At 41.6% G+C, this 12814-nt stretch overlaps 1 protein-coding gene across 2 annotated transcripts in view; it reads left to right on the top strand.

Annotated features, from left to right (window-relative positions):
* The window catches only part of IQGAP2 (IQ motif containing GTPase activating protein 2), a 238682-nt gene that overhangs the window by 140855 nt on the left and 85013 nt on the right, over window positions 1-12814 (top strand). Inside the window, exons 8-11 of one of the 2 annotated variants that reach the window (XM_034774640.1) lie at window positions 6624-6802; window positions 7510-7597; window positions 8200-8363; window positions 8913-9000. In XM_034774640.1, the coding sequence (XP_034630531.1) occupies window positions 6624-6802; window positions 7510-7597; window positions 8200-8363; window positions 8913-9000 (519 nt within the window). The remainder of the gene's footprint in view (window positions 1-6623; window positions 6803-7509; window positions 7598-8199; window positions 8364-8912; window positions 9001-12814) is intronic. The other variant, XM_034774641.1, reaches the window with a different exon arrangement.

Raw genomic sequence — 12814 nt, 5'->3', positions numbered from 1 at the left:
ATATTTCCCACTGGGCCTCTTGTTCCTGGTTCATTCTATCTCTGATCTGGATTTCTATCAAGAAAAATAGAGGAAGAATGCAAAGACTGATAGCACTCTTTGGCCATCCCTTTGGCCCTCCGATGCCCAACGTTTTCCCAAATTGTAGTTAATGGGGAGACTGGCAGTCCTGGGTCCATTAACTTATTGGGGGCCACCTCAGGAACTTTTCAGCTACCTTTTGCATAGATAGAGGGGTAATGTCTCAACTACTAAGGATTTGGCAGCTGAGAGTTCCTTGAAATTGATTCTTCCTGATCCGCTGACTTTTCAGGCAATTATGCCTAAAGTTTTGTCCAAGGGAGAAGATGGAGTAGCTCTCCTTTTTGAACAGGAGCAGATGGGTATGGATTATAAGCCAGATCTGTCACCCAAAGAACATGTTGCTTCAGCATCCCCCTCCACCTGAGGACACTGTGTAGTTCCACAGTCCGAGGTACCACATACTTCCACCTTGAATCTGCTTCAAGTGCCTGTGAAAGAGACTTTCCATTCAGTATTCAATTATCCTTAGTGCTACAGTTAAGAGTAGATATCCTTACCCATCTTGGATGTACTGTTACAGCCTGCTAGATCAGTTTGTGCCCTTCTGCATCTGGTCAACTCCAGAGAAGATGGGCAAACTGTACCAGATACCCTCTGACACTTTTTTTTCTTGCTTTCAAACCATCCTGTGCCTAATTCCCTGGTGATGGCTGCTACAGTAATAGGGCAAAATCTGGACAAAAACACTTCACACCAGCTGATAAAGAAGGCAAAAATCAACTTGCTGGGGTTCTCCTCATCCCTTGGTATTATGGGGGCAAATCATCAAATGTCAGGATGACAGGAGGAAGGTTGGCTAAACTTCCTTCTGAGCCTCCTGTGATGCTTCAAACTCCTATGCAAGAGCATTGGCATCTACTATGCCCTTAGGAGACATGCATGGCCTTGTTCCTCATCCCTAGCTATGACACGAGATTGAAGCAGAGGACATCTACTTTAAAGGTGAAGGTCTGTTTAATGAAAAAGCAGACACATTTTTGGAAAAATGTGAAGGTCATGAGATTAACATCTCGTTCTCTGTGCCTAATTTCCTCCACAATAAAGCGAGCCTCCACTCCCTCCTTTCTGGTAGCAGATGCAGTCCTTCCTTATCCTATTTTTCAACAGATCAGATGCAGCAGCAGCAGGCAGTTTCTCAGTCAGTATAGAAAAAGGCCTTTCACACAAAGGTCTAAACCTAAACAACTTGTTTCCTCCTCGTGCAACCTCAAGCCCTGGTTTTGATGAGATGATACACAGTCAAGAACCAGTCAACCAGGACTGAACTATCCCTGTGTTTGGAGACAGGCTAGCCCAGTTCGTCAGTCTTTGGAGGCAAATTGCCTTCGACCAATGACTTACAGATCATCAAAAGGGGTTATGCCATACAATTTGAAAGATTGCCTCCCCTCTCTCCCACCTACCTTATTGTTTCAGGGACCCCGTTTATGAGGCAATTCTTATAGTAGAAGTGGAAAAATAGCTTCTGATAGGAGCAGTTGAGGAGGTTCATGAATTCTTGAGGGGTCAGGGTTTTTATTCTCTCAGTTTTCTGGTATGGAAGAAAGATGGGAGGTTTCAGCAGATACTAGAGTTAAAGGCATTAAACGGGTACATTTGGAAATACTGGTTCCATAAATTGGCTCCAGCTACCATAATCCCTTTGTTGTTGGTCATGAATTGATTCTTGGCTCTCTAAGACATGTATTTTTATACTTAAATTTATCAAAATCATTGCAAGTGCCTTTGATTTGTGGTGGCCAGATGCTGCTTCCAGTATCAGGTGTTCCTGTTTGGCCTTTCCATGGCTCCCAGAAATTTTACAAAATGCCTCTTTGCAGTAGCGGATCATCTGAGGAATTAGGTTTGGTTGGTTGGTTTGTACACTTAGTTAGTCGATGGGCTACTGAAGGCCTCTGTGCACGAGGGTCTGTTAAACCATATTGTCTTCACGAAAAACCTTTTCAGATCTAGGGCTCTTAATCAATTGTCCGAAGTTGATCCTCTGCCCTTCACAGACGTTTCCTTTTATAGGTGAAACTTAGTTATTTGTAAGGCACTAGAAAGATTTCCAAGTATTTTAACTCTAAAGTAATATCATGACAAGTTTGTTCTATAATTAACTTAGTATTTTAAAATTTGGGTCTGAGAATTTTAAAGTTTGAGTGAAATTCTTTTTGGGGTCTTATGGTAGCCTACATGACCCCATTTGCCTATCTGAGAATGAGATGTATGCAGCACTGGATGTCTGTTCTACAGAACAAGTCAGTTGTTGATCACCATGCCTTAGACTATCATAACCCCCCTAGATTGTGGTCAGTCAAAATGACTGCTCAGGGGCGTACAGTTAAATCCTCTCGGACCATCCCAGTCAGTGAGTTTAGATGCATCAACCAAGGGCTGTGGGGGGGCGCGGTGCACTGGAATTATTTGACAACTCAGGGGCACCGCTCTGCTTAGGAGAAAACCCTGCACCTCAATGTATTGGAATTAAGAGATGTTCATCTGGCTCTCAAGTTGTTACGCCCCCCACCTGCAGGGGAGGGTTGTACAAGTGATTACAATACATCAGTAATGCATTCCACTGACAAGCTGCCGAGGGTGGGGGTTTGCAGTATTCACTCCATCACTCCACCCTACTGTGTGCAGAGATACAAGGCTGTGGAATTGGTGTATTTTATTATGTAATTTACCTGTGGTTCTGCATCTAGCATTGGTGCAGCTGCGCAGATATGAATTTGTAGTGTAGACCTGCCCTGAGAGTGCTCTAGCTGACCTTGCTAGAAGATTATTCTACCTCAAGGCACCACGAGGTGGTGCAGTTACCCATAAGTGTGAATATGCAGGGCTGTCTCTAAGAACTCTGCGTACAGGTAAGTAACCTTCATTTAAGTTTACGCACACAAGGTGTCAGTCTATCAGCCATACACGTTTTCTGAGGTTTAGGTACTGTCAACCCGGTTCAATTTTTTTTTAACAGTAAATTTTCTTCCTCCCCTGGAGATAAAAGGGCCATAACTTCCTTTCCCAAAAGCTTTTTATAAAGTGTATTCTTTTTCTCTTAATTCTGAGGCATGTTTCTTAAATTCTGTGAAGTAATCTTTCCTGATGCTGGCTTCTGTTCCCTAGGCTGGGAATGGGCTGCAGAGCAGCACATTCTGGCCAAGAAGAGGAAGTAGTTGCTGTTCAGTGGAAACCTCTGACAAATTAAGTGTCTAGTATCAGAGGGGTAGCAGTGTTAGTCTGGATCTGTAAAAAGCGACAGAGTCCTGTGGCACCTTATAGACTAACAGACGTATTGGAACATCTGTTAGTCTGTAAGGTGCCACAGGACTCTGTTGCAAAATTAAGTTGGAATTTAATTGCCTTCTTAGGAGAAGGAGAGTGGCTAATGTGGTGCTTCAAGGTTTAGTATACAAAGGGGGGAGAGAAATGGAAAGATATTCAGGGCTCAGACATGGATGGTGAGGGCTCTTGTGCTAATGGAAGATCATAAATGTTAGAGACTGAAAAGACCAATTAGTCTCTTTCCTATTAATGCTGGATTATTTCTCTGGAGAAGATTTTTCTAGTATTTCTTTTATCCAGACTATTTTAAAGTCAAGTGGAGCTTCCACTTCTTTGTTCGGGAACTAGTTCATCAGTGAACACATACACACTGTCTTGCTAATATTGAACCTAGCTTTTTCTGTAATTTCTTATTAATTCTAACTTGTATGCCATTGAACCACCTTAAATCTCTTCCACTTTGTGTATACGTCCTTCAAATACATGTTTTCCCCTCTATCCTCTCAAATAAATGATGCAAATTTAGCTCTTCCCTTTCCTGGTGAGTCCCAATCTCTCCTTGACAACTTCTAAAGTTGGTTTAGCTGGTCTGAGAGGTAAGGACTGTTGTGAGCATCTAATCAGACTGCACAACACTGCCCATAGAACTTTGTCCTGGGCTTCCCACATTCTGCCCATAACTTGTGGTTGAGCTAGAACAGTGGTTGGCAACATTTGGCACGCGGCTCGCCAGGGTAAGCACCCTGGCGGGCTTCCCGCCGTACCCATTGGCCCGGGACGGCGAACCACGGCCAGTGGGGGCCGCAATCGGCTGAACCTGCCGCGTCAGCAGGTAAATAAACTGGCCCGGCCCACCAGGGTGCTTACCCTGGCGAGCCGCGTGCCAACGTTGCTGACCCCTGAGCTAAAGCATATTTTTTCAGAAAGATCCAATCTGCGTTTAAAGATTTCAAGTGGTGGAGAATCCACCATGTCCCTAGGTAAGCTGCGTTCAGGGGAACGGTACATGTATCCTCTTTCTTCCAGCCCCCATGGCCCACTCCAGTTGTCCTAGTCAGGTCTCGGGTCTCTAGCTGTCCTGCTTGTATGGTGTATTTCTGAAAAATACATTACTGTCAGGGAGCTGTCACTTATGACTATAACAGATTCCCCAACTGTTAACGGAATAAAAACTGTTAAAAACAGGTATGTGCCTGGGACTGTGCCTGTACCCAGGGTACAATCCGGACTAATGAGTAGCTGTCACCCCTGCCCTCTACCCTGGGGTGCCTTCTATACTGCTTTGCTGCTGTAGCCTCGAGTCTGGACTGCTCACACACCACAGCCACCAGCATACAAGTCACTCCCAGTTATGTCTCGGTGTGTGCTGAAGCCAGCCAGCCACACCTGGGCTCTTACCAGACTTGGTTGTGGGGTGACCCCAACACCCCCCCCCCCAGTCCTAGATTTCCCCCCCAGAAACATGTCATGTACTGCCCAACCCTCTCCTGGACAATACAAGCGTATATAAAGTCCATCCTTTTATTGGTAGAAATGATATGCATACGTCTTGTTACCCCAAATGGAGTACCCCAAACACTTCAATTCAAACACACTGGATTAGATAAAACAAGTTTATTAACTACAAAGAGAGGCATTGAAGCCAGAAATGGTTGTAAGAAAAATAAAAGATAAAATGCAGCTCATGCCTAACTTAAACTGTGGTAAATTCAAAGCAAAGTTTTTCTCACCAAATGCTCTCAGCTGTCTGACCAAACTTCTTGGGTCAGAACCCTTCTCCAGTTCAATGGCTATTTCCTTTGTTCCTTCTGGTGCACTGAACCGATGGGCAGGGAGGGGTGGGGGGAAGAGAGAGGTGCATTGGAGTGTCTGCCCCTTTTTTATAGTCCTGTCTCCCCTTCAAGGAGCATTTCCAGCTGGGAGCAAGGTGACAGGCAGGCTGTGTGGAAGGGAACTCCATGCTGTTTCTTTGCTAAGATGTAGATTATTTTGCTTTGCCAAAGAATGGCCGTGTAGCAGGTAATGGTTCATCAGAGTTGTTTACACCTGGCTGAGGCATCAGCTTGCCCTTTGTCTCTGAGGAACTGGTTTGGCCATTCCCCAGACTTATCAGGAAAATGTACTTTTAGTCATGATCTTTCTGTTTATAACTTCACATATCATGCTGCTATGTGCATTTTGCCGTATTCTTGATTAGCAAATTGTTTTTAAATATCTCACAAGGCATAGTTTGTACAAGTATTATCACAATAGTGTGTAGGGTGTGGACATGGGTACGTTCTGTCACAGTTCCCTTCTCCCTGCCCCCCCCCCCCCAAAAAAAAACAACCCCATGACATCTTATGCATAGAGCTAGCTTTGTTCAGTATGTTTGTATTATACCCTTGCTTTACCTAAATAGAATTAGTATTGGTGGGTGCTGGTGGGGAGATAGATGGATGTAATCAATCCATGATACAGGAGGCTTTGTACCTTGGTATCTGCTGTTATAAGTTTAATTTCAGAATAATTTGGGTTGGGAGGAAATTCTAGTGGATCATATGGCATACTGAGTGACTTTCACCACTCATACCAAGAGTAGCTCTGCTAAAGTCAATGGTTACACCACTGTAAAACCAGTGTGAGAGGAGAATGAGGAACTATTTATTTTGGTCTTTTTTTCTTTGAATTAGTTTTAGTTACGACTATCCTGTAACTTTTACCAATCTCTTACTTGTTTATCTTTCTGCTATCTTGAACAGTCTGTGGCCACAAAACAAAAGATGAGCATTGGAACTTCTACACAAACCTTTTTTCACAAGGCTATGTAATGTGAGGAAGGTTTAAATCCAGGACTTCCATCATGACCGGAGAGCTTTTTTTAAGTGCTATTTCTGTTGTTGAAATAAGATGACAAAATACTCTTCAGACCTCTGCAAATTTAGACAGTAACCTGTCCTATACTGGTGATTACAGCTACATTCTGACTTTTCCATACATTGGAGAGTCCCAAAAAGTTAAACTATGGTGAAACATGATTAAATACAGTGGAACCCCGATTATCCAATCTAGCTGGGACTGGGGCCAGATTGGATAACCAAAAATCCAAATAAACTGGAGAATGGGTGGTGGGGGCTGACAGTCTAAACGGTGTTCTACTGTATAATATTCTTAAAAGCAATAAATGAAGCCTTGAGAACAGAGAATTGGTAACACTAATTTTTGTGTGATCCAGAAGTACTTTCCCATTGGCTCTTCTTTTTAAAGTTTTGGATCTTATCCACCTCTTTCAGTGCATGCTGCAGTCATTGCAATTAATGAAGCTATTGAGAAGGGAGTAGCAGATCAAACACTTATAACTCTGAGAAACCCAAATGCAATGCTGATGAATGTGGCTGAGGACCTTGCACCAGAATATCAGAAAGAACTCCTGGAAGCTAAAAGGAGAAAAGAGGACAATGCAAGACTGAAGGTATTGAAACATATTTGGATTTTATTAACATTCTTAATAAGTTTGTTATTGCTGTATAAAAAGCGTGCATACAAACTCTTTAAAAGGATTCTTCTAGGATTGCATTAATAAGCTAGTGTATTCGAGATAAACTAGGTGAATGATTGTCACTATAGAAGATTGATCACAATGGTCCCTTTGGTCTTGGAATCTATGGAATAAACAGGCTGGAGGCAAACGTGTACAGGTATTTTGTGTTTGTACACATAACCCATGAATGTATTTGAGACGTGTAAGGATTATAAAATTCTTCTATTTTAGAATCCAAAAGATGCTCATTTTTCTCCTTTACGTACTGGGTAGAAACAAAGTTTGTTAACCAAAGATTTATATAAAAACTTAATATTTTAAGGTACCTTTTTCTGGGAGTAAAACATAATTATTAAGTATAGCATTCTATTGATAGAATTTTCCATTAATACAAAATTGCACTTGCGTCATTCATTTCACAGTAACAGTTTCAATTTGAGAAGACAGGCTTTGATCAAAATATACACAACACTTTACAATAAGCAGAGGATGCTTTAAATATAACTCTTGTTCTAGGGAGTGCAAATCTTCCTATTGTGATTGATAAAGTTTTAACCACTCATACTACAATGGCTATTCTACCATCTGAAAGTATCTTTGTGTTCCACTTTGTGAACCAGTAAGGATTTTGTTTTTAGAATGGCTCAATTTCAGAAGAGGAAAGAGATGTGTATGAAGAATTGCTGACCCAAGCAGAGATCCAAGGCAATATCAATAAGATCAACAGTAAGTAATTCTAGTTTCTTATGGAAATGGGCACATCATACCTACCAGTTCTGTACATATTTGTGTCAAATTCCAGACAAAGACATACATTTACTTCTTTTACAGAAATAGCTTTTAAAAGTGGCAAATGTTTGTCAGCGTTACAACGGTTACTTTCAGTGTTGTGGGGCATCTTGCTGCTTTTTTTCCATTATTAATCTTTTGGGATAATATCTTTTTTTGTTCTTGTTGCTGATATCCGACTCTTCAGTTCAGAAGCCAGTTGGTTTCACTTGCTTTATTTCCTTATGTTTCTGTTAGTTCCCAGTAGCTGCAGAATACTGTAAATTTTGACCCCTCTTTTTAGATAGATGAGATTCAGACTTAGGCCCTGACCCTGCAAATGGATGAGTGTGGAAGAATCCTTATGCCTGCATGGAGTCCCTGTGGACTCTGTTTGAGGCTCTTGTAGGATTGGAGCCTTAAAATATAACCCTCTGCTGGATAAAAACTGTAACTGACTGGCTTGTATAAAGAGAGGTAGATACAAGCAGCAATTCAAAAAAAATTTTTTTTTGCGCAAAAAATGTTTTTGCAGTTTGTAAGCGTTGTTTTCCTTTCAGTTCATGTAGCTTTAGTCCAAGTGAATGAGGCTATTGACAGGCAAGATGAAGTGGCATTGATGGCAGGTTTGAACCGTCCTGCTTTGAGCTTGTCTGGAGTTCTACAGCAAAATTCCTCATGGTACCTAGCACAATTGTGTGACTGTAAAGAGCAGAGAATGCAGGTAATTGAATGGAATGTATGCTAGTATGACACTTGAGTTTGCATTTTTCTCTGCTTAAAATAGAAGTGACATCATCCTGAACTCTATAGCCTGAACTCTACTGTTTTATAAAACAGTAAAGAATTTTGTAAAGTATTTTAAATGAATATTTTCCTAAACAATACAAAACTAGATGCATTTACTGTAAAAAGCATGATGCATTGGTAAAAAGCTGCTAAATGACAGATAAAGGGAATATATGTATATATAAATCCCTTAATACAAAGCTCATCTTGGGAACTAAACTTCTTACGAGTTTAGTATAGCAGAAAGGTAATGTTGACATAAACAATGGTGAATAAAGACCATTATAGAAAACATCTGGATTAAGGCAAAAATCTGTCATTTTAAAAGTGAGTCGGAAGTTTATGAAAAAACAAACACTATTCTTCAGTATGCCATTGTATTTGGTACTCAGCCAACATCATGGTCAATTCATAGTGGAATATTTTCCCTTCCCCTGCAAATTTAAAAAGCATAATTAAGTCTTTTTTTTGTCTGATCTGTTAGCTAGCAGGGGTTCCAATTTTGCTCGACAAAAGTGAGATACAGAAAGAAGTTAGTGTTGCCAATGAGGAAGCTGAGGCTCTCAAGTTTAGTGAGTAAATGTTTTAATACTTGTTTTCATAATCACCATTTCATTACTCTTAATCAAATTGAAGAACTAAATCCACCTTTTTTTGCATGCAAACAAGGTTTCTTTATAAATTGAAACCACATTGCATTTTATTTTTGCTACTGCTCTTTTCAATGTCACAATTGCCAAGTCACCAATCTGTGCCACTTTAGACACACATTATTTTATCTGAAGTAGCTAATGCTTTTCTTGGCTGAATATTTTCAGCTACTAGTGGACATACATGGCTAAAACGGAACATAATGCATGGCTTGTGTAAATAGACTTTTTTTGAATAGCCTTAATTTCTCTCGAAAGGAAATTTATTTATATCTTCTCTGGGTTAAAAATAAAATGATCAAATTGAAGAATAGCTTGCAGTCATATGCAGCAGAGGAAACTAGATTTCTCATTTTAAAATATTTACACTTTTAAAAATCTAGTCTGTCAGCCTGCTTAATGTTTTAGTACAGTTTATATATGGTACAATGGATCTACAATATGTTGACTATAATGTTTAATTTTTGAAAAATTACAGTTAAGGGGGTTCTAAATTTTCAGCAGCACATCTATTGGCAATTGCTTCTCTGGCATTCTTTGTCTGCTAGGAGCTTCAGCTTTGAATAAACTACTGTCCTATGTTGTCTGTGGCATGTGTTAGGGGCTGTTCTGTCTTCTGTGTCATTTAATATTTTTAATTCAGTCCATCTAATTGTTCTTCTGATGCTATGCCAAAACGTAGTTATAAGCCTAGTTTGCTATGCTATAATATGTAGACATGCATATTTTGTATAGCATCCAAGTCTCTTGTATAGGTAGTGATTTGGATTTTAGAATGATTCAGACATGGTGAATAGTATTTCCTTTTAGGAGACGATTGCTCTTGGGTAATGGAAAACTCCGAGCAGGGTAGTGCTATTTATTAGTATAGCTCCATCAGTGTCTTGGAGTAGGAAAAATGGGTTTGTTTCCTCTGTGTGGATTAAAAAAAAATGAAGGCCACGATATTGTGCTACCCACATGACTTCATGTGGCATGGAGAATTTCAATTCAGTTTTACTTCTAACCCATATTGATCAGTTTTCATTAGGGGAAGGCAGGTAAACAAATAAAACTAGCTCCTTCAAGAGGAGCTAGTTGACGGTACCTATTAAAGAACTCAGAGTAGAGGCAAGCTGACCAAGGTACAAACTAAGGGCTTGGCTACACTTGCAGCTGTAGAGCACTTTGGGTTAAACCAGCCTTCGGAGAGCACACTAGGAAAAGCACTGCAGACTGTCCACACTGACAGCTGCAAGCGCACTGGCATGGCCACATTTGTGGCATTTGCAGTGACATTGGGAGCAGTGCATTATGGGCAGCTATCCCAGCGTTCAAGTGGCTGCAACGTGCTTTTCAAATGAGGGAGGTGGGGTGGAGTGTGTTGTTTGTATGTGGGGGGGGGGAGAGAGCGTGGGTTTTTGGAGTGCTGAGAGTGTGTCAGGACGCTATCTTGTAAGTTCAGATCCCTCTAGCCCCCCTTCCTCTCTCTCACTCACTCAGTAAACATTTGCTTTGCCCTGTTGCAGATAAGCAGCCACTGTCTGAAACGGAGCTCTGAAAAGGAACTTCCGCAATCCTCAGCCGATTTCACAACAAAGAGAAGAGAGGCCACTTGACTTAAGGAGATTATGGGATGTCAGAGCGCTGTAATGTAAATCCTCGTTCACACTGGCTGTGGGGCGTCTCAGCCAATACGCAACAGCCGTTATCCCTCTCATAGAGTTGGAGTACCAGGAGCACTCCTAGCCAGGGAGTCAGAGCGCTCTACGTGCCTTGCCAGTGTGGACGGGGAGTAAGGTAGAGCGCTCTGGGAGGCTTTATCGCGATATAAAGTGCCAGTGTAGCCAAGCCCTAAAACTAAATGTGACAGTACCACTGAAGCTACCACATGATAAATACCCAAGAACTTGGTAAATGCATTTGTGCACTATGGATATAGATTCATAATATCGCAGTTGCATGCTTAGTTCCTAAGCATGGAAGTCATTGAAGCCAATTGATGGCTGCAGATTTTGATGCTATTTTGTTGCTGGCTCCTGGAACTTTTTTATTTTGAAGCTGCTGTATGCTGTCTGAAAGGCAAGCGCCTTTATTTTTTTTAACCTCAAGAACGGCTAAAATATTTATCATGCAGAACAAAACAAAATGCCCAATAGGACTCCTCCTCCTCATTTATTTCTAGTGTCCTGGGGCCAATGTACTCAGGCTCCATGGGTTTGAACTGCTCTGAGTCTTCCAATCAGTCAGGTTCTCCCTATTGTGCAACTGGAGATCTCCACTATGAGCTTTCTGCCTGAAAAGGGTGGACAGAGCCCATAGCATAGACCAGAGTAGTTGGTGGTGGAAGCAGGCCCTGATTATCCACAGATCCAGGTGGAGGATGGGCCTGAAGAGTAGCCGGGTTGGGGAGGACATGTGACTAATTTTAAACTGCATCTGACTATTGACATTGCCTGTCCCAGCATTTTTTTTTATTAATGGAGATCTCCTAGAACTGGAAGGGACCTTGAAAGGTCATTGAGTCCAGCCCCCTGCCTTCACTAGCAGGACCAAGTACTGATTTTGCCCCAGATCCCTAAGTGGCCCCCTCAAGGATTGAACTCTCAACCCTGGGTTTAGCAGGCCAATGCTCAAACCACTGAGCTATCCCTCCCCCTGTTCTCATCATAAGGTTGGTGAATGATGAGATCTACAGAGAATTCATAGTTAAATCCCATCTGTCCCTGGTACTCACAGACTGAATTAAGAGAAATAAGTGACTCCTTCATTGAGAAGCACTCAAAGGGGATAAGTTCCTTAAATATAAAGATCATTTCTGTAAGGTTGATAGCCTGCCATTTGTGAAGGACACTGCTGGACTGGAAGTCTAGCTGCCACGATCAGCTCTGCCCTCCTAAGATCATAGAGTCGTAAGACCTAAGATAATAAGAAAAACTTTAAGATCAAGAACCTGGCATCTCACCTTTCCGCCCCCTGGCTCCAGTTCAGCAAGGACTTTAAATAACATCGAATTTTAAGTGTAAGAGGAGTCCCACTGAAACCAGTGGGATTACTGTGTTTATATTTAGGTATGTGTCTAAGGTTCCAATGTCTATCATGTTGGAAGCAGTCCTAAGATACAGAGAGAAATCCCCAGAAGTCTCAACTGTTCAAACCTCTGGGTGACCATCTGTCAATGAAATGTCCTTTTAGGGTCTGCCCTGGTGTCTCTGGTTTTTGTTTTTCAAGTGGTCTTTTTTGTAAGGACTTGTAGACTAGCTACTTGAAGAACTCACAAGCCAAACGGAAAGTTGGTGGAAAGCATAGGCAAAGTCTGAATCCTCCTCCTCCTATTCTGGAAGCTGCCATTGCCACTATCTAAAAAGCCTAGAGAAGCTCTCCAGTATTTGGGGTGTGTACTCACTCACTTCAAAAGCCATATAATAGAAATTGACTTATACCCTATTCTCCGACATTACAGCCTCCCCTGCCAGTTTCTTTTCCAGCCCTCTCACCCAAAGTAAGCAGTGGGTGAGTCAGAAGAGTGTGGCTTGGTTGAAGATGGAAGAATGGCTGTGATTTTTCTCTTACCCCATTTCCCGCCCCCTCACCCCCCCACCAGCAGCACATCTCAAGTGCCCTGTCTTGCCTTCCTTGGAATAGGCATCCTATTTTTTTTTTTTTTTTTTTAAACCAGATCTGGTTATCCTACTCAAACGATGACTTTACAAGTTTTTTTTCCTCTCTGGGATTTTGGTCTTTTTTTTTTTTTTTT

The sequence above is a fragment of the Trachemys scripta genome, chromosome 6 (assembly GCF_013100865.1).
Source record: "Trachemys scripta elegans isolate TJP31775 chromosome 6, CAS_Tse_1.0, whole genome shotgun sequence".
Lineage (NCBI taxonomy): Eukaryota > Metazoa > Chordata > Testudines > Emydidae > Trachemys > Trachemys scripta.
The sequence above is the reverse complement of the archived record's forward strand: the minus strand, read 5'-3'. Positions and strand labels throughout refer to the sequence as shown.